The sequence below is a fragment of the Vanessa tameamea genome, chromosome 5 (assembly GCF_037043105.1).
Source record: "Vanessa tameamea isolate UH-Manoa-2023 chromosome 5, ilVanTame1 primary haplotype, whole genome shotgun sequence".
NCBI classification, from domain to species: Eukaryota; Metazoa; Arthropoda; class Insecta; order Lepidoptera; family Nymphalidae; genus Vanessa; species Vanessa tameamea.
The window spans coordinates 11,804,452-11,828,570 of record NC_087313.1 but is presented as its reverse complement, the minus strand read 5'-3'; the positions used below and the strand labels follow the sequence as shown (position 1 = coordinate 11,828,570).

At 33.0% G+C, this 24,119-nt stretch overlaps 1 protein-coding gene across 1 annotated transcript in view; it reads left to right on the top strand.

The window, feature by feature from the left end:
* The window catches only part of LOC113392565 (arrestin homolog), a 119,378-nt gene that overhangs the window by 69,958 nt on the left and 25,301 nt on the right, over positions 1-24,119 (top strand). The window contains exons 3-6 of the mRNA XM_026629059.2: positions 4,064-4,228; positions 15,161-15,281; positions 18,961-19,108; positions 22,669-22,822. Coding sequence (XP_026484844.1) covers positions 4,064-4,228; positions 15,161-15,281; positions 18,961-19,108; positions 22,669-22,822 — 588 coding nt within the window. The remainder of the gene's footprint in view (positions 1-4,063; positions 4,229-15,160; positions 15,282-18,960; positions 19,109-22,668; positions 22,823-24,119) is intronic.

The following is a 24,119-nucleotide window of genomic DNA, read 5'->3' as shown; positions in this document are numbered from 1 at the left end:
ATTATCGGGTTTTTCCGTCGAAATACTCTTAGTAACATCGGGATGTTAATAAGAACTCCGAAGTTAGCAGCGTATGTTGGAAGCCGTTGCTCTTGTACCTGAACTCTTGTTGTCATCGTGATTGTGAGAGAACAAAGACTGCATCTGAGATTGCGCACACATTTGTACAATCAAATACTAAGACCGGTCTCTGACATTCGCTGTCGTAGCTGAAAATCAGCCAGGACGACATCATAATCCTCATAATATTGACTAAACTAAAGCGTAATAACCTAAAACATAAAACAAGTCTGTTTGTTTGACCTACTTTCGCGTCCTAACTCACTGTCATGAAGTTAGGACGGATCGTTTAAAACAACGAGATGAAAAAAGACAATATGTACCCCATTTAACTAATATGATAATTCTTCAGAGAAGTCTCAGATTACTGTGTAGTAAGCTTAGCATAATGTAGGTGGTTTAATGTATGTATTTATATGCTAGTAGGCCCTATGCAGGGCCGCCTTTGTAGGTACCACCCACCTATGTCATGTCCTACTGCCGCTTTGAATGGTGAGTGAACCAGTATAACTACATATACAACGGACATAACATCATCCTAAGGGTGACGGCGTTGAGGATGCAAATCAGTGCATCTAGGCTGTGGCGAACATTTACCATTAGATGACTGGCAGGCTGCCTAACTATATTAAATATTTTAAAAAAAACCGTTTTTGTTCATACGAATAACATTTTCCTTTGAAGCTTAAATTCGTTACTAGATTATATGTTATTTAAAGCGAATTAAATATTTTTTGAGTGAAACTTATGTTACGGCCTTTTCTTATTATTTTAATCACACAAACTACAGAATACTTTATTTTTCACTATTACACTTTACTTTGTGGACGACGATGTTTTAAATTATAATTGAAGACACTTATAATGTTACAATTATTTATATCCCAGCACATATTTCTTGCACGGTATTTAGCAAACGAAAGTTCAATTTCGAGTCAAAATAAAAACCGTATTATTATTCAAAATAAATATTTTAATCTTAACGGAAAGTATCAACCGAGATACTAAAATATTTGTAGAATATAGTTTTGTGATTTATTAAAACATTGAAATATTTAAAGTCGGTAACACTTATATGCAACCTCCAACGTATAAACCAATTATGGATTGGACAGGACTAATTACTATAGGAGCTGTTGTATCACAGTTTCATTTGCATGGACTTCGATTGGATTTGCAAAAAGACTGGTCTTCCTTCTGCATAATAAATCTATTCTATACTAGTTGTCGCCTGCGGAATCGTTTGCGTTTTAGGAGTTTGATTGTCAAGTTTTAGGCATGAAAAGTAACCTATATCCTTCCTTGGAGTTCAAGCTTTCTACCGAACTTCATTAAATTAAGTTCAATGGTCAAACAGACAGACAGATGAGTTACTTTCTCATTTATAATATTAGTATACACGATGTCCATTCATGAATAAGATATGAGGACGTGTATTTAGGTAATTAAATTTTGAGTGCAAGGACTTTGTGCGAGTTCTTCTGGGTTTACCTTAAACATTGTTGGCTGAAAAATTGAAGTGTCTTGGGTGTAAAACCGATACGTATGCCGAGACGGTAAATGACGGATATGACGCTCTCTTATGTTGTCATGCCCTTTTCCTCGGCTACTCTGCATTCCCTTGTATAAGTTTTTATTTTTATGGCTTTGGTTGGCGGACGAGCATATGGGCCACCTGATGTTAAGTGGTCACCACTGCCCATAGACAAAGGTTGTGCCACAGGCACAAGGGACATAAATATTATATTGGCTCACTCACCCTTTACTTTCTGAAAAGGTGGTACCTTTACATTTAATTCAACATTGTGACATGACGGTTCAATAGTGCTTTTATGAGCCTACTTGAATTAATAATACTTTGATTTTGATTTTATTAGCTTAAAGTAATATTTTAAGCATGCTATACAACAAAGCACTTTAGTTACAAAAAAAGTTATTTAAACTTCAATGTTAATAATTTTATATACGTATGTTATTTCATTTAGATTTATTAAAATTTTACCAGTACTGACTGGGATGGACCGCTTTTAGAATAAGTTGTGTGTACATATTCAGAATAAGTAGTGCGTAGTTTTTTGCAAGTTTAATAGTATTTTCGTTTGTTTACGCGTTGCAACAAGGAGTACCCTTGGTTTTGAAGTTTATAACACCAAGCACTGTCCCCAATAAGCCTTTCGTTATCTTTCCAGTATAAATTTCGACACATATTAACGCGACTATCTGCATTTATATATGGCTCTCCTGTTGAGGAAATATATGAGCAATAAATTATCTCATGGCTAAACATACATACGGTAATAATAGATATCTTTTTTATTCAATAAAGAATAATTACATTTACTTATTGATTGTCAAATTAAACACTTCCAACGATTCGGAAATGAAAATACCCTGACCTGGGAAGAACCGACAAAAGAAACTCAGCGGGTTTTTTTAGTTTATTTATAATTATTTACATAATTATATTAAATATCACAAAGAAATACCCAAGAGGGGACCCTGTCATTCTTAAGGTGTGCTATCAACCATGAACTCACAAATTGTATAACCTTTTCACAGAAGCGTTCTTTAACAATTTTTTAATTCTCTTTAAAGAGCAACTGTGCGAGTTGCCATTTCTTCTCGCTGGAAGCTGCTTCCCGAAAATATATTAGAGTTGGAATATTGACTATTTAAAAAGGCTTTACTGTAATGTTTATTTAATAATGTACTGGATTTGGATTAATTAATAGTTTCCGTCTGGGGTGGGGTCCCGCGTAAAAGGGAGAATTGTCAGGAGTTACTTTATGTCTTTTTCTGTCAACATGTATGCATAAATATTATTTCATAAATATCGCTTGAGTAGGTAGTAGAAGTCGTTAAAGTGTATTCTTTTTGCAAGTGAATATTTAAGTATTTTAATCGAAGTGATTTTATCGTTTTTCCGATCGGTGTTACTAATACCATTGAACGTTATTTTTACATTTATTTATTTAAATATTTATATCTTTACGTTTGTAAGTAGCAGTATTCATAGTAGTTATTAATATAGTCCTGTACTTTGTAAAAATCTTATTCAAAATTAATAATCTTAAACTGTAAATGTAAATCGGGTAACGTTCGTAAAATATTTCAGAAATAGTGTTATACGTAAAGTTGACACAAGCGTCATAAACTTGCTATCCCTCGAGTACATAACTTTTTTATAGGAATATTTTTTGCAGTAAGCAAAATATTCGGAGACGCGATCTTGAGAAGTAAGCAATAATTTGAGGACACATTATTTATAAAGAGTGTAAAGAGCCGGATCCGCCGTGGAAAAAATTGAAACGCACAAACGATCCAAATATTCGTGTCTTATTCCAAATTATTCCAGATTTTGTGCCACTTGCTGTTGAAACACCTGGACCTTGGAGTAATAGTGCAAAAATTCTTCTTTAAAGTATAACACCTCGCCTTATTGTCTCCACTGGTGACGGGAGAGCTGGATCATTTTTTGCGTTAGAATTGCAATTCTAAAGGGAAATGCTCCTGTCATTCTTTCCAAAGTTCCACGCAGTCATAACTTGTACAGTAAATTTTTAAAATTTCTATTTGGTAAGAATTTTCATTGAAAAATATTTTCTATAAGAACTTGCAACTTCTTACTTCGAAATCGATCCTAATAACGTTGCGTTGCGTGTTATAGTACTTTATACACGCACACGCACATACACATACACACACACACACACCCACGCGCACGCACACTCATACACAAACCCAGAAAGACACACGAGCACGCGAAAAAAAAGAATATTTATACATATCAAAATTAAAATATACTTTATCGTCAAAACCTGTTGATCAGTCATTATACAAAATTATATTTGAATTTAAAACCAACATTTAAAACCGGTTCCAAATGTAAATTATATCTAAAAAGCCTGTGTTTCCTTTTTAACTTACGATTTGAATTTAAATAAAATAATTAAAAATAAATAAATAATAATTTACTTTACTTAAGTGTTTTTTTTTTCTGCAGCGTTTTCAAGAAATCATCGCCGAACAACAAATTGACACTGTACCTGGACTCGAGAGACTTGGTGGTAGAGAATGGCAGCATTGATAAGATCCAGGGCGTCCTGCACGTGGATTCAGAATGCTTGGAAAATAAGAAATTATTCGGACAAGTCACATTAACTTTTCGGTGAGAATTTTACATCTATCATTAAATAATATTTAACTAATTTAAAATAGGTAGGTAGATTGGTGATTTGGCCACATTATGGTAAGTGGTCACCGCCACCCATAGAGATAGGTAAGAAATATCAACTATCTCTTATATCGTCAACGAGCTACCAACCTTGTGAATTAAGATGTTATAACCATTATGCTTGCTGTTCTGCTCACTCACCCTTCAAATTGGAACACCAGAATTCAAAGTATTGGCGAAAGACTACCCATCTGAACCACAAGGCCCCATCACCTAGTGTAATCAATCTGTAATATATATTTGTTTTCGCTCCACTAAAAATCTACTGATCCGTGTTCATTGAAACATCTCGTTTTTGAAAGCTTTTGATTTGACTTAATAACTAGTATTTATTTTATACATCTATTCTATGTGTGAATTGAATAGATGTATAAAATAAATACTATATAAGATTTTAAATTAACATGGTTATTTTTATTACTAACAGTATTTAAAACGAGATATTTACCATGTTTTTTATTTTTATTTGGTGGAGCTCGATATTTCGACATTATCTACGAATGTCTTGTTCACGAGACTGACGTTTGTTTGTTCGACTGTTGTTTGTTCGAAATATCGAGCTCCACCAAATAAAAATAAAAAACCTGGTAAATATCGCGTTTTAAATACTGTTAGAAATAAATACTAGTTATTAAGTAATTTGAGCTCATTTGAGCATCGGCCTTTATTAGTAGGAGGAAGTGAGAAACGTGCTAATAAGCTGTCTTAGTGTGCGTTATACGATTTAGAGTAACTAAGAGTAAAAGCCAAATTATATCTGGTAAGTTTAGTTAATTATTACGTTAGTAATTCAACAAATCAAGTGAGTAAACAGATCTTTACCTCCTTATGATGACGGGAGCTGAAGAGTAACAATGAAATAAATGAACGATACATACGAGATGATGCCGAGATGAGCCAGTGGTTAGAATGCGTCTATTTATACCGATAATTTTGGACAAACCCAGGCAAGCAACATTTCCATGTGCTTCATTTGTTTTTATAATTAATCTCGTGTTCGGCGGTTAAGGAAATGAAATTCTGAGTACCACTACATGTGTATCCACTAACCAGCATTCGAGGAGCGTAGTGGAATTAGCTCCAAGACTTCTCCTTAAAGTAAGAGAAGGCTTTTTCCCAGCTGTAGGTACTTTAAATAATTTCAGTTATTGTTTTAGGTAATGTGTTTTTAAGGTATTACTGATATTTCCATTTTTAAGGGATCAGAATCGAACCTTTGACTTTTCTATCACTAAAAAAACTATTGATGATCGTCAAAAACACTTACTTGCTATTACATATAGGAATATTAAAGCTATAAACTGGTCTAATACTGGTCATGTAATCAGAAATTAAAAATAATGTCGTAATTCGTAAACATAGACCAGTAGAATGAATGCGGATAAAATCAGAGACTTTTATTTTCCCTCGAATCCAATACTGTTCATAAATAATACAAAAGTCTTTCGTGAAAATCATTTAGTTTTTTCAATAACGAAATATCTTTTAGCTTACAATATAAATGTATTCCCATTTGGAAATAAATTATCGGGTAACATTGGTATATTTACAAAATGGAAAATTAATAAAATACTTTTTGCTTTTAACAAATATTACAGAATAAATATTTTGAAAGATATTGACCCTACCCATGTCATGCTCAAATGAATGCTCGGATTTATCTTATATATTAAAAGCGTAAGCCGATTTTTGTACCAGTGATTATGGCACGATGGGTGCTTATAAAAAAATCGGTTATAGTCTCATTTTGGAGAGTTCCAGCCGTAGATGTGCAGAAAATTAAAGAGGATTCTTGATTGCAATTTACTAAATTGTTACTGTTTAGAGAGCGGAAAAGGTTACTGGCCGGTTAGAGAGCGGTACTACGGCTGTATAAGAAAAAAAATTAAAACGTAAACATTCTAATTGAACTAATGATATTAAAAACTTCATTTAAAATACGGTCAGCATTTTGGGGCCAAACTTCCTGAAAAATCTTTTGAATAAACGCTAAGTTTCGTGGGAGACCCCGGTAGACTAGTATAAATAATTATTATATATATAGTATTATATAATTAATATAGAAGTTTAAATAAAAACGTACATATGACAAATGTTTATGGTTAAATAGAGTAAATACAAAAAATCTTATTCAAATAAGCCTCCGCTAAACTTGACTTGAGCTTGAAAGCCCACTTTAAGAATTTGTCTTGCCAGCAAGCTAAATAGCCGTGTATGTGGATTCCACTAAAACGCACTGTCGGGCAACTTAGAATAAATTTCCTCTTTTGAATACCAACTGTACATTGTTTTAAATTATCTTGACTATAAAAATCGAAATATTCTTTAAAATCTTTTACAAGCCTTTTTATGTTAGTCATAGTCATGTTATGTTGTACGTATATTAAGGCTGGTTCAGAATCTAGATTCTAAAAGACGAACATACAAGAAGTTACTTTATTCAACCAATTAAATTACATACATTTATTAAATACAAATATAAAATTGTTATTATTTATCGTGTATAAAGGTCAACCAATATTAACTTGATGATTAATATATGTACCTAAATAACCTTTTATCGAGCCTTTTTTAGTTAATGTTATTTTTACATTAGATAGACGAAGAGATAGAAAAATGAGAAAAACACCGTGAGGAAACCTGCATGTGTCTAATTTCAATGAAATTCTGCCATATGTGTATCCACCAACCCGCATTGGAGCAGCGTGGTGGAATCAAAAGGAGATGAGGCCTTAACCTAGCAGTGGGAAATTTACTGGCTGTTATGTTGTAATGTTGTTACATTAGATAAAATTTTGATAAAACATTGATTTAAATTAGAATCTTATTATAGAAAACCTGACCCAGTAAGGATGTATTGAGAATAAATCGAAAAGGAACTATATGGAATGGTACGAACCACACGTCACGGAGTTTTTATGAATGGTCGTTGAGGCTACGTAGGACCAGATACGTAGGACTTATTATAGACTTCAAGTGTGTGCTTAAACACAAGGGCACTCTCCCTTATTTTCATAAGTCGTATATCTGATACGAACGGAAAGAGTTCACCACAGTCCCAACGACTTACTTCTTCTTGTCTACTTCGGAGGAACGATAATGTAAATACTTCTAAACTCCGAGCTGACATTTCCTAAAAACAATATTGGTCCTGCTCGGGGTTTGAACCCAGAACCGCGGGAGCTATGACCGTCCACATTCCACATTTATCAGATACCTTCTTGCCACTTGTAATGATATTTATTCTTATAACGTTATTGCGGTTCCAGTGAAGCGAAGCCCCAAGCGCTAAAATAAAATTTAGGCTTTCAAACTCAAATTAGATGCAATTGAAATTTCAAGAAAGTCTTATAATTTTCCATGATATTCATCTTTCTTTATTATATTATATTTATTGCATGACATGAAAATGTTCAGCTAGTTTGACAAATAAATTAGGAAAGCATAGCCAATTAAAAGCGTGGTCTAGAAGAACACAGAAATAAATATTCATGCTGAATAAGAAATAAGGAAGAAGAATCTATTTGAACAGCCTGTAAATTTCCCACTGCTGGGCTAAGGCCTCCTCTCTCTTTGAGGAGAAGGTTTGTGAGCATATTCCACCACGCTGCTCCAATACTGGTTGATGGAATACACATGTGGCAAAATTTCGTTGAAATTAGACACATGCAGGTTTCCTCGCGATGTTTTCCTTCACCGCCGAGCACTAGATGAATTATAAACACAAATTAAGCACATGAAAATTCAGTGGTGCTTGCCTGGGTTTGAACTCGAAATAATCGGTTAAGATGCACGCGTTCTAACCACTGGGCCATTTCGGCTAAAATATATAAGATTACTTAAAAACAATTATTTTTAACTACGTTTCAATTAAATATATCTATACTAATAAAATAAATGCGAAAGTATCTCTGTCTGTCTGCTACGCTTTCACGGCCAAACCACTGTACCTAATTTGATGAAATTCAATGTGATGCACGTTTGAACACCAAGGAAGAACATAGGCTACTTTTTATACTTAATACCTACAACCGCGTAGTATTGTTAAATATATAATTAAATCTATTCTATATAGAAATGCATAAATATTTTCATTGATAATTTGATTTATTTATTATATCCTGAAGTGATTTACTTGCCAAGGACATTAGTCAGTGTTTCGGTACCGACAATTTATCTTTTCAATGTTATTTTAACTATCGTATCAGTCTGTTAGTTTGTTTGTCATTATAAGCTAGATAGTTATATAAACATGTATTATATGAATATTTTATTGGTATATTAATTTTTTAGGGAATTTAGTTGAAAACCGATTACAAGATTATATTGAACCAACAAACAAATAGACAGTAAAATTAATTTATATTACTATAGCGGCTTGTCCTGGCTTCGCACGGGTGCAGTTCATTGATCAAGAAAGTGATGTATAAATATAATTCATACCCACAGTCCCGCAGTGATAAAAAAATAATAGAATTTGATTATTAGTTCCGCACATTATCCTCAACATAGAAACAATGAAATTATATTTATTTTTAATTTTTATAATCCGTATTTAGACATAAATTTGTATATACAAATTTTAGATACATTAAAATTTATTTTGACAACATTTTATTTTCTAATTTGACAATGATAATCGTCTTGCGACGTATTTTACTCTTACCCGAAAGCACGATTAAACCCGTCTCTAGGTAAGATTAATTGTATTCTCAAGTTGCAAATGCGTCGCCTCAACCGGTAATCATAAAAAATATTTATTCTTACTTGTTTTTAAATAGATTTTTAGTATATTCTTACATTGCAATTTTCTTTAATATTTTTCATCATCATTTAGTGATGTCGAACACAATAGTTAAATAAGTTAGTTTTTTTATAGAGACTTAATAAATGACGTCAGGATATTTTAAGAATAATAATCCATTTCTTTATTACTTTGTTATATTTTAAGGTTATAAGACAATAAAAGATTATATATGAAACACAAATATTTATTTAACCATTATAATAGTTGTAGTAATCGTAATATTGTATCAATTAATATTTACATTAACACCAATTACCTTAATACTAACTTTGTATCTTGATAATTGCAGAAAACAAAATTCATATAGCATCAATATTACTTTATCACAAAATTATATCATACCTTAAATGTTAACACCTTGCTGCTCCAGGAAGAGTAGAGTGTAAAGTGTTCTGTACGGTGCTTCCATCACTTATATAAGCCTCACTACAAATCACATGATTCACAATATTGAACAGAAAAGTCAAAGTACCCTTTCATAATTTAAATCTAATTATTATTATTACAGAATTAATTAATTTATTAAAACATTCAATAAATAATGTAAGCGTTTCTGTATTCACCTAATTATTTAATATTTTCTTACTAAATCTGTCACGTTAAGATATAATTTGTTAAAGCTATACTGCGTAGATACTCGCAACGAATTTTTGATCAGCAAAATGAGCACGTCTCTAGAGGCTCGCCTTCTAAAGGGATACATCACACAAATAACATCCGCCGATAGAAATTAGATCCACGTCTTGTGACATACCGCAAGCTTACGTGACGTAAACCTATTGCTGATTGCTTGAATATTTAAAGCCACGTGGCATTAACTGTGACTTTTTTTTTATGATATCGGTAGGCTGACGTGCAAATGGGCCCCCTGATGGTAAGTGGTCATCACCGCCCATAGACAATGGCGCTGTAAGAAATATTAACCATTCCTTACATCACCAATGCGCCACCAACCTTGGGAACTAAGATGCTATGTCCCTTGTGCCTGTAGTTACACTGGTTCACTCACCCTTCAAACCGGAACACAACAATACTAAGTACTGCTGCTTGGCGGTAATTTATTTGATGAGTGGGTGGTACCTACCCAGACGGGCTTGCACAAAGCCCTACCACCAAGTATACTATGAAATCAATAACTTTTGACGTGATTGAAGATTATTATCATTAAACATGGAGTATGATATTTTTTTTTAATATTCGGTACTTACATATTGAGAGTAGGCGTATTAAACGGATTGTTGACGTAGTATAATATAATTTATACATCCGATTATACTAATTTAGCTGCTAATAGTTATAAAATCAATGATGCAAATTAAAATACTTGACGTATTTGAATATTACATTTAATGTTAACGATATATAATGATAGGAATGGAATGATGGAATTCGACCGAATGCGTACAGATAGACTTATTAGAATTAGTTTTTATACGTTAATACTATTATAATAATATTCTAATATAGCCTTTTGTACACTAGCTAATTTATAAGTGTGCAAATAACGAAGTTCTCGATTCAAAATTCGGATCGGACTCTTCGTAGATGCAATTCGAAAAATCCTGAGAAATTAGCATTGTTTATACTTTATATACGAAAGCTGTTGGTGTTGGAACTCTTCCAGTCGTGTCAGATTTTCCGTCTCATCGGACTATGTTAGGGAATAAAGAAATTGTTAGTTATTGCGCAGTTGCTTAACTTGATGGGCCAACGTGGCACGTCATCGGTCAATTTAATTTAATGATGTTATTTTCTTGATGGTAGCTTCGTGCAAGTCCGTCTGGGTAGGTACCATCCAATCACATCTTCTACCGCCAGTACTCAGTATTGCTTTGTACCTGAACGGTGAATAAGCCAGTGTAACTACAGGTACAAGAAACATGACATCTTCTTCTGTTCTGTTCTGAAGGTTTGTGGCGCATTGGCGATGTAAGGAATGGTTTATATTTCTTTGCTGTATTCTATGGGCAGCGGTGACTCACCATCAGGTGGCTCACTTACCCGTCCACTTACCCATATTATCATAAAAAAAATATTAATAAATAAAACCCACTAAAACTGTTCTAATTTCAATGCAAAGCTTCGGATCCCTTTATATATTCAGTCCTCAATTACATGAACAATAGATACCTACAGGGCAATAATATTATTCAAACCAATGAATATTAGTCGCTGAAATATTTAAATCGAAGAAATAATTGTTATAGTTATATCTTTCTTAAGTTCTTACTTTACTTTACGGACGATTCATTGAACGAATAATGACCATCAAACGGAAGCTTTCTTGGATATAGTCTCACTTAATTCTGTATTTTTGCTAAGGCTTCGACCTGACTACTTCGCATTGGTAAATTAAAAAAAAAAAAACTTGAGCCTTGTTCAAATTGCTTTTTTTTAAATTATTTGATAAAAATAGACAGGCGGGCTGAAATATGAACCATCTGGTGGTGAGTCACCATCTATTGGCACTGCAAGAAATATTAACCTTACATCGCCAAAGCGTCGCCAACATTGTGCCTTTAAGTACACTAAATCACTCAAAATCAAAATATACTTTATTCAAGTAAGCTTTTATATTTGAATCGTAATTTTATAGAACTATATTAAGTAAAGCAACTATGAGTACGGGATATAGATTCTACCTAGAAGAACCAGCAAAAAAACTCAGGCGTTATTCTTTTCATTTATTCGTGATACATTATATTAGTTAAATACAATTACATATATAATATCTCCTGTCTGAAAGTCAATAAATATTTCATCACATCCTTTAAAACGGAACTCCATAACTCAATAATACTAAGTATTGCTGTTTGGCGCTAGTATGTGTGAGTGGTAGCTACCTGGACCTGGGACCTGGATTGCAAATCCCTTCCACCAAGTATAAAATCCTCATGTTTTCTCAGAATTTTTTACTTTTTTTTCTAAACGTATTACATCAACTATGTATGTATGTATGTATGTATGTCACCGTATAATTATAAATACCGTTAGATTATAATCTATCTCGTGTAATTGTAAACTTTCGAAAGATTGTTAACCGAAACTCACTGCTTACAATTTAACGCATTACTTTTCTGTAGATTATAATCTACCGAAGCTAATTGAAGTTAAATTATAAAAACTCTAACCCAACCTAACTGAAAGATGATAAGCTATCGAAAATGTATACGTTTTTTTGTAGTTGAATCACCGATCACATTCTTCCGACAGTTTACAATCTCGTGATATACCTATATTATAATCTAACAGTATTAACAATTCTACGGTGGTGTATAATTAGATCTACAATAGAAACATAATATTACAGGAAATGAAGCCAGATTTCACATGAAATGCAATATCAATAATAGTCTTTTTATTGGAGTTCAGAGAAAAACTAATTGAATTAAAATTGCACGTGTTTTGCAACATAGTAGATAATATCGAACAATTCAGTTGATTATTATCTTTAAGAATTTCTTGGAAAATGTTAATAAGTAGATATATAAAAGTATTTAACTTTTCTGAGATAATTTTTAATTTCACAATTGTGCATAATAGTGCGCAAGTGTGTGCACAAAGACAGGCGTGCTTTTATTGTTTGATGGATACGGCCCAGTCCGTTATATACATAATATATATTTGTTACGACAAAGTAATTGATAATATAACTATGAATACTACATTATCCAATGTTAGAACCACACATCTAGGTAGTTTGTTTTTGGTATAGGTAGGTGGACGGACAATTGGGCCTTATGGTAAAGTGGTCACCCCTACCATAGATATTCGCGCTGTAACAGAACCAGAAACTATATCTGTTTGGCGGTAAAATATGTGATGACTGAGTAATATGGTGATGCACAACGACAAAACAAAAACCTACCGCCAAACATAAATTTAACTTCTTGTGTTCCGGTTTGAAGATTAATGGAATAAGCATTATTACGAGCATAAGAGATCTCCGATTCTATGATGCAGTCAGATTTTGTGAGTGGAACCAATATTATTTCTCACGATGCCATTATTTCTACTAAGACCAATTCTTAGTAGGATATCTTAGGAACTCGATCTTCAGATTTCTTAAACATCAAAATATAAATGCAATATTTCGTCTTGCATATCCAGTTAAGAGGCGCCCTAAGGCTCTTTAAGTAAATTGAACGATTGCCAGAACTAAGATTTGAGACGCCCTTGACATAAAGGAAGGCAGCCAAGTTCGTGATTATTGTATATCATTATTTTTTTCTGCGAAAAGCATTTTCATTTCAAACGTATTTTTATATTTATTACTACTGAAATAATTTAAAAGGATATAGTTACAATTTTCATATAAATAGTAATTATATCCTGTAAAACTATAATTAACAATCTATCTATGAATAAATACATATATTTAATGATAGTTTACTTGGTTGGTACCAGTTGGTATCCACACATCAGATATTCTACCGCCAAACAGCAATACCTAGCATTACTGTGATATGGTATGAAGGGGGAGTGAGCTAGTATAGTTATAACCACAAGTAGTAGTTCCCAAATTTGATTGAGCATTTGCGATGTAAGGAATGGTTAAATAAATGTACTGTGCCTATGTCTTTAGACAGCGGTGACCACTTATCGTGAAGGGCTATTTGCTATCTTACAGAAATATGAATATTGAAATACGAAATAATTAAAAATTTAATCGAATACGAAGAAAAAGTGCTAAAAGATAAAATGTAACAGTTGTATTGTGTGTTACAAATAAAGAATATTGAAAAAATTAAAAAACAGAAATTTATATTAACTTATAACACTTTTATTAATTCTCATTTTTATTAGCATTTACTTAAGACTCGAATTGCAACCAGTACACGCTGTATCTGTATCCCAACATAATATTTAAAATAATTCATTGATACGCCTTGAACGACTCTAGACGATAATAGGCTACTTCTGCTCCCGTTAATCAAAACAAATCTAATTATTAAATGTCGAAATCATATGAAAGTACCATACAAATAGCACAAATATAATGTAACAAATTTTATAAATATCACTCAAATTGTATTAAGTACCATTACTAAAATCCATGAAACCGCATTAATTTTACAAATAACTGGAACACAAATATATAAAATGTTTTTAATGGATATATTCAGATGAGTATGAGTAATTAAATATTTATAATCTGCTACTAGATTAATAAAACAATACCTTTGCCCTCGAATGTGTGGAACGCAATAATGTGAATTAAAAAAAAACATTTAAAACTTTTGACAACGTTTTGATAACGATGACATTTCGATATCTCTGTCATTACCTTATTCGTATGGTTCAGACTTCTCTTTTGATTTTTATAAAGCGCTTAAAGCGATAATAAACAAACACAACAAATATTACAATCAGATAATACATATTTTGTTACATATATGTAGCTAACGCCAGAAATTCAATAATATGTTAATTATTTATACAATATGTACCTGCTGGTATGGCAGCAGGCATTCCTGGGTTTGTTATCATGTTTAATATTTTATAATTTATTTGTGGCTAGCTGAGTTTCTTGTCTCAAGTCAAGGTGACTCACAATCAGCATGACCAATTTTAGTAATTGATTAAAGTATGTTTATTTCTATTCCAAACTAATGGTTGATAAATCTACTTAAAAAATTGTAGGGCTTCACAAACGTTTCTTGCAGCGAATGTTTTTCAAATTGTATTCAAAAACTCATCGTTTGGAAAGAGGTTACACATTAAAAAATATTTATTCGATTTTCAAAATATTATAACAAATTGGACGTCCACCGTACGTCCACGTTCGTACGTCCAAAAATAATGAACGAAAATAAATACTGTAATAAAATATGAATATATATTTTTATAATAAAAATGTAAACCTATCATTGCTTGAAGTATTGCTTATGTAATTTCTTTTTTTTTTCCCACCTTGTTTATATGTTGGATTTTTCGATTTTAGTGATTCCGTAATTGCACTCCAAATTAATAATAAATAATTACTCAATCATTACGGCTGTCGGTTGCTATCATTAAAACACAACTTACATAGTTTATTTAATTTTTTCTGTTGACAGATACGGTCGCGAAGATGAAGAAGTGATGGGCCTCAAGTTCTGTAACGAGGCAATTATGAGCCTCGCGCAGATATGGCCGCTGCACTGCAACCTTGAGAGGGAACCGAACACAGCGTTGCAGGTAAAGCAACATTATTACTAGTAACTGGTTTTAATTCTCAATAACACGGATATAATAAAGTACTAAAAACAGTTAGAGCAGAATAATTAGCGTATATATTTTCATATAATTTAATTTTTTGATGTAGAAATTATATACCAAAAGTTTCCCCGTAAATAAAGACTGAGAGATCTCTATTGATGGATTTCTATCAGTGATACCACTGTAAGGATATAATGTTAATATATTTACTGAAAGATGCGATTGGTGAACTTTATTTATTTTTAGTAATCGGCCAATCCGGATAAAGGGGCTAGCTCATTGTTAATGGTCTACCAATAATAACTTTAACGCTAAAGAAGTTAACAATCATTCCTTATCGTCAACGATTCAAAACGACATTTTTATCTTCTTTATAATTTTTAACGAGCCAATTTCGTTGATTTTGATCCTATCTTATAAGGCCGTAGAATCGGACGGGCAAATGCTGTCCATAGACATTGGCGCCGTATGCGATTTTAAACATTTTTTACATCGCCTGTGCTAACTTTGGGAACTGATATGTGTCCTTGAGTCTGTGCTTACATTAGCTCACTTCAAACCAATATACAATAATACCAAGTATGCTGTTTGGCTGTGGAATATACGACGAGTGAGTGGTACCTACCCAAACAGGCTTGGACAGTGCTCTATAACCAAGTAAAGGTTCTGCAATCAAAGTCCCGATTGGGACATTAAGAAATATTCTTAGTTGCAAATATTGAACTCCCGTTCCTAGGAGAACACGTAAGGCAATAGTGAGTGATCTCGTTTTTGTGCGTACTGTGCACTATAGTAATATGTTTTATCTAGTCACGAGGAACATCCAAAGTAAATAAATAAATAAATATTGGACAACATCACATACATTACTCTGATCCCAATGTTAGTTGCTAAAGCACTTGTCTTATGGAAAATCAAGAGTAACGACGGTACCACAAGCACCCAGACCCAAGACAACATAGAAAACTAATGAACTTTTTCTATTTCGACTCGGCCGGGAAACGAACCCGGGACCTCGGAGTGGCGTACCCATGAAAACCGGTGTACACACTACTCGACCACGGAGGTCGTCAGTGGGTATACATCATTAATCCGATTGCCATACAACTTAAAAGAGAAATAAAGCTTAATTAATAACTTTGATATTTAATTGACGTTAAATAAAAGGACGTTTCGAATGGTTAAATTGTTATCGAACTTTGAAATCGAAGTAAAATTAAGTGGTTATTTACGTAAGTGAAATACTGTTGTATTATAAAAGATTATATTACAATACAAGAACTGTTTGCAGAGCATAATATATCAGAACTATTAATAAATCGTATATTTAAATATAAGGTTTATATTTACTACTACTTCGTACGGGATTAATAATTTATTGCAAGGCATGCCAGACAATAACCATATTAAATCGCAGAATACCTGTGATTGAGATGTTAATTTTTGAAGAGATTTAGCTGACTGTATGCGACCGTTGCGAACGCTGTGATTATTGTACGTAGTAGTACGTGAAAGAGACAAAGCGTGGTTTAATTAAAAAAAAAAAAAATTAATACTGAAATAACTATAAAGTTAATATTTATATTACATTAGCAGCCTGTAAATTTCCCACTGCTGGGCTAAGGCCTCCTCTCCCTTTGAGGAGAAGGTTTTTGGAGCATATTCCACCGCGCTGCTCCAATGCGGGTTGGTGGAATACACATGTGGCAGAATTTCGTTGAAATTAGTAACATGCAGGTTTCACGATGTTTTCCTTCACCGCCGAGCACGAGATGAATTATAAACACAAATTTGCCTAATTTTTCAGTGCCAATATTGTGTAGAAGTTATGCGGACATCTTAATGGAACTCGGAATAGCCATTAAACGTTCTGTGACTCACTGTATACGATGGCTTTCAATTTGCCTCGTAAGTCAAATTACGACCATAAGCGACTTCGCTACCCACACCGGCAAATTAAGTAACATCATACATGAATGACGCGAAAATATGTAGCATTATGAAGTTAGTTTTGATAGAAAATTATATACAAATATATTTGCGCCAATAGTTGGTTAATTTGATATTGGTCGTGAACAAAAATTGGCCATATAGTCTTATAATTGTAGCCATCAGCGAACATGTAATCAAAAATTTTATATTACATAATCTTCAAATTGGCACCAATATTGGTGATCTTTGACATTGATCGCAGTGACCGAAAATCGATCGAGGAAACTTAAAAAGGTACCGAACATCAACAATGTATATCATAAATTAGTTATTTTTAATTATTTAATTAATAACTCGATAGCTAAACCGAAAATCTGGGAACGAAATAACTAATGGTCATCACCACTCAGGGACATGGGTTCATTTGGTGGTAGGGTTTCTTGGAAGGTCGTCTTCACGTCTGTAAGCTTGCCACCTACTCATCACATATAATATCGCCTTACAACAAAACTTGTAATGTTGTTTCCTGGTTTGAAGGGTGAGGGAGCCAATGCTACTACAGGCATACATTACAAAACATCTTAATTCTCTAGATTGATGACACATTGGCGATCCGAGGGTTGGTTAATATTTCTTTCAGTGCAAATATCTATGGACGTTGGTGACCACTTTCTATCAAGTGATCCATTTTTCAGTTTGCCTATATTAAATAAATAATAACAATAAAGTAATATTAATCAGTATTTACATCGCTATAGCAACTAAATCTCATAGACCTGCTTCTGCAACCATATACCTTATTTTCCTTGATACTCATGTATTCGTAACGAAAAATAATAGAAAGTAGCCATGTATGCAATAAAACAACAGCTTTACAACATGAAAGAACAGAACAGATAAAAAAATATTTCGACAAAACGCTAGGCGGAAATTTTTTCGCTATTTCTAAAAATAATACGTTCTGCGTACAAACTTCATAGAACAACACACGGCTCAGCGTTTTTTTTTACTATTTCGTTAGAGAATTTACGACTACAATGGATTTTTCATTACTGTTTTCACTGTAAAATTTACTTACTATTTTCGTATACACCATACTGATGTTTACCATAAATATACTCAAAACCGAATAGAGATATTCCAGTGGCCAAAACGGGTGGGTTTACTTGGTAGTATAATTTATTCAAGCCCGTCTGAGTAGATTAGGTAAGGTCCTACCCACTCATAAGATATATCGCCAAACAATAATACTTAATATTATTGTTATAGGCACAAGGTAAATAAAATCTAAGCTCTCAGGGTTAGTAGCGCTTTGGTGTGATGTATGGAATGGTTAATATTCTTACAGCGCTAATATCTTTGGGCGGTGGTGAGTACTTACCATCAGGTGGCCCATTTGCCCGTCCGCCTACACATGACATCTTAAATCCGACCAAGCACCACTGAATTTAAATGTTACTTTTTTGCGTTTATAATTAATCTCATCTTCAACGGTGAAGGAAAACGGAATGATTTCTTTAAGAAAAAAATCTTCTAAGTCTGCCAAATTTCCTCGAGACCATTTCACCATTTTTTCTAAGATGAGTTGGTGAAATAAACACGTTCAGAACGTCAAAACTAAGTGATACTTGCCTAAATATCAACCCATCACTAAGCAGTAGCTATACCCTCCACTGCACCTGTTCATATCGGTTTTATACGTACTACAATTTCATTTTTGCTCCAGGATGCACTTATCAAGAGGCTGGGGACAAATGCGTTTCCGTTCCACTTAGAGTTGACTCCACTGGCGCCGCCGAGCGTCCAGCTCGTTCCGGCTAAACAATATCACGGAGCGCCTATTGGGACATCGTACGACGTACGAGCGTATATTGGTAAGTCGTTAACTCCGGACTGAATATAAAGGTTCCAACCCATTTTTTCCAATATGTATCTAACGTTTTAAATTACCAATATTTAAAATGTAGCAAATATATTTGTCACTGTCAATCTGTTTTAGAGGAACTCTGTTCAAAGGATTAGCATGCCTTTAATACCTTTTTTTTTACTGTGTAATAAACGCTAAATAAAACAAATAATATACAATCTGATTCGGTGCGATACTAAAAACAACTTGACTAACGAAATACATTCGCAGCTCCTATTTCGTATATTTTGTACATGAAACTTTATAATAAAAAATCCGGTTGCGTTATTTTTCACTTCTTATATTTTTAATTGATTTGAAAAAAGTTCTTTTTTATGTGTTTTTATTTTTTACCTATCCATAAATTTTTTTTAACTGGATTTTTTGAGCAGTCTCATTTAAACATAAAGAATAAATACCAGCCCTAAGGTTAAAAAATATGGATCTGAATTTGTTATGAGCATTTTTGTTATACGACAAGACGCGGCGCCAAAGAAAATTAAAACGCGCGCGACAACACGTTACAGTGCGGACGCGAAATACCGCGTTATTGTGTTACGGTATCGTCTATAATAATTTTAATAACATTCCAACTTATGTTAAAGATAAGAATCAATATCTGTTATCGAAACATTCCGTATTATATTGAAACTTAGCCCCACAAATAATAATAACAAATTAAATATTTTTATTATGAGTTTTGAACTTTATTCATTTCAAACATCTGGAACTTAAAAACTTTTGGAAACGTTTATCAATTTCGTCATTTAACATTTTATATCTGTGGCAAACGTCACTGAAGCATAGAATTATTGTTTTTGGCGCGAAGTTTGGGTGCCACGCACAAATACGGCATCACAGGCTATTTATCGTTTTAGTTGGTGATTTTATTAGTTATTATTTAATTTTAATTGTTAAATGATAATGGTGGTCTTTTCTGCAGAATAAATACATTTAAATGTTTGCTGCATTACCCCATAACAACATTCCATAACACTTAAGACAATGAGTTATTACTAAAATAAGTTAGTCGAATAGTGGTTATACAGTACCTATTACGTCTACGTGAGTTTTCGAATTATTTTTATTGCATAAATGGCTATACTTAGTATCCCTACTAGGGCATACGAATAGACTGAAATTTTGAATCAAGGGTAATACGTAGAAAAGAACCTTAGAAGAATTAGAAATAATTAAAGATAAGATATACAAAGTATAATCATTTTAGTCGCTTGCAATAAAAAATATGTATAAAATGAGGAAAATATGTTTCAAAGCAAAAATTTTATCCCTGAGAAAATTAAGATAAGCGTTAAGATACAAAAGCTCTTACTAAAATAAGTACCTACATTTATAATGAGCTTAGCATTGCGTTAGCTCTCAGACTTAACTCATAGCCTTAGCTTGTACTTAGTTTTATATAGGTTTACCAAAAATATGTTAAACATAATTAATAATATACAATATTGCATAAAAGACACTCATTACACGACATACTTGGCCTTATATGCTGACTTTTCGTATCTAAGCCTTACCTCAAACGCACTTAAGTCGTAAAAGGCGTCAAGTGTAAGAAACACGATCCATCCATCTTGTTCGGAGTACAATATCGGAGTTTTTTTTGCTTCAATGAAAATTTAAAAAAGGAATCAGTCATTTAAAATTTTATTTTAATAAATAATTTAATGAATAAAGATTACATTAATAAAATTCTTATTCAAATCTTGAACGATGATTCTTACCTGTTGACTTGTCATTAAAATAATACATTGTTATTGCAAAGAATATTAGTTCGTGTACTAAATATTACAACGGATTCATTCAAATAACGAAATAAAGCTTAAGTTTGTTCTATTATGAATATCACTGGTCCTCGCCTTATTTTACTCTTATTTTTTTTTTATTCCACCAATTCCGACAACTGTGTTAAAAATCTTAGTAATAGGTTTTTTTCAAATCGTTTTCTGTAATGGCTAACGTTAGGGAAACAGTTATGAAGCCCGCCAATAATATCATATAAACTAGTCCGTAATAATATCAGCGTGAAGTTAATGCTTGTTGGTTTCCAGGCAGGAGACATTTTACTAAAGGTCGCTCGACTACTGATGCGGGTATAGCATTTGTTGAGCACATTTATGATGCGTGGGAGAAGTCACAAAATGCTATTGGAGTTTTTTGTGACTTATCAAAAGCTTTCGATTGCGTTAGGCATGATATTCTTCTAGAAAAATATAAGATAGAATAATATAATATAGAAAAAAAAAATTGTTATATGTATCATTGTAAATATAACTAACATAGTCTGTAAGATATATTGTATACTAACCATTATGAGTCACTGGTAACTTGAATAAAGAATTATTATTATTCTTATTATGGAATCAAGGGCCCTGCATTGAAATTAATTTCCTCCTACCTTAATGAAAGAGTTTTGAAGGTGGTTGTTAACGGTGCAAAGTCAAATGTCGCTCTGGCGCAAATGGGTGTACCACAGGGTTCAATTTTAGGACCTCTCCTGTTCTTCATATATATAAATGATTTACCTTATTTTGTAAATAAGACTTGCGACATTGTACTGTTTGCAAATGATACATCCCTTATTTTTAAACTGGACAGAAAAATAAACAACTATGACGTTGTAAGCAGTGCTCTGTCGCGGGTTCTTGGATGGTTTGACATAAATAATTTGGTACTAAATGCCAAAAAGACTAAATGTATTTTGATTTCTCTGCCAAATGTCAAATCAAATTCTTCTGCCGTCATTTTGAATAATGAAAGGCTTGAGTTTGTTGAGTCGACGGCCTTTCTAGGGATAACCCTTGACTCCAAACTTCAGTGGGGCACCCACTTGTATGCCCAGCAGGGAAACTAAGTTGTGCCATTTATGCAATAAAAACAATAAGAAAACTCACGGATATACGTACTGCTAGACTAGTTTATTTTAGTAATTTTCACAGTCTTATGTCATATGGAATGTTGATATGGGGTAATGCAGCAGATATTGAAATAGTATTTATTCTGCAGAAAAGAGCTATCCGAACTATTTATAATATTAGCTCTAGGACATCATTATGCGAAAAATTTAAAGAAATAGGTATATTAACGGCTGTTTCACAATATATTTATGATAATAAGTATATATATTTATAATGTTTATACAGAAGAATATACAAAAGTATTCCATAAAAGCTGATATACATACTATTAATACAAGAAATAAGAATAAACTTGTAACCACTACTTTCCGTTTGCATACGGTACAGAGAACGTTTTTGGGCAATGGTATATGCATATATAATAAGATACCGGGAAATGTAATAAATTTACCATTTACGAAATTTAAAAAGTTTATTAAGACTAAATTAATAAATAAGTCTTATTATTCATTAAATGAGTACTTTTAGAAAAAAACGCCTGGATTTAGGCTCGGGTTCCATCACGGGAGACTAATTTTTGTAAAAAAAACAGACTTATAATGGTTCATTATTTCATACTTAATATTATACGAGATTTTTTTGCCTCCTTTAGCGGAACGAGCTGACGAGAAAGTATCAAGACGCAACACAGTTCGTATGGGTATACGAGTACTTCAAGGTCCTGGCAAGTCGTCTGCTATACCGCCAGTGTTACCACCATCACCACACCGCACGCTCAGTACGCTGGCACATCACAACGTGCTTAGGTAACAGCCTTTTATTCTTGTAAAATACGGGACTATTTAAACGTCTTAATTTTATTTTCATTATGATTATTTATTGTAGTTATGCAGATTGGCAAATGCCCATACGTATTGCCATTAAGAAATATTAACCATTCGTTAAATTGTCACCAAACTTGGGAACTAAGTTTTTGTGTCTTTGTGCCTTAAGTAATACTGGCTCAATCACTCTTAAAACGTGAACACAACATCTTATGTGACGACCGGTGAAGCCATTTCCGACCTACCTTATACCTAAATATCGTATGATATCAATGTTGGAGAAGGGTTAAGTGTATCGCGAGTGGGGTAGTTTTGGACTGTTTTAAAATTATTAGAAAGGGGGTTCTTACAAAATCCGGTATCTCAATTTTGAAGACATTTTTGTTTTTGGAAGCGCTCACTTGGTTTTGAATACTTGAAGAACACAATGCCCAGAGATATGTGATAATTATTTGTGACATAGGTTTCCTATACATACGTTGCCGCGTTCTACATGATAGGAAAGCACGTGAAAATCTTACAATGAATAAAACATAACGTTTTAATGTATGTATTGACCTAAATACTCATAGGTATTTACTACAAGGAAGTTAAATCAATCACAAATGCTTATTGATATAAATTTTGTCATATTGAATTCGTCACCTTTGTTGACTATTCAGCGCGTATGTTGTTCTTTCAGGATGTTGTTTACAAACAAACCACGCGTTTTGTTGTTGTTTTTAATGTCGAAAACCGATAACTCATGGAACACTAAACACTGATGTTAGTTTATGGATACTATCTATGGGATAATCTATGGGATGATTGTAAGATATAATATTGAAAAAAAGCAAAACTCCTTAAACCGTAATGTGAAAATACCGAAATTTCAAACCGAAACATAACAAGCATTCCTATTTAGTGGTAGAACACTTGATGAGTGAGTGGTATCTACCTAAGACGGGCTAGCTCAAAGCCACCCAGTAATGTATGTAAATAGATAAAATACATCCCAAAAAGTTAACGTCGATGTATTAGTGCATGTCCATACAGAGCCGTCTCAAGCTGTGCTGGGGCCCTTGGGCAACCATGAATTTGGGTCCCTTTTGCTATATATTTTCTGGTTTAATTTGGTAAATTGTTGGTTCTTCGGGGCCCTCTCAGGATGGGGGCCCTGGGCACGTGCCCCATGTGCCCTATGGTAAAGACGGTAATGTGTCCATACAGACACGTTACATAATAAAACAGGTAGGTAGGTTAATATAGGTATCTTGTATAACTAATCTCGGTATTCGAG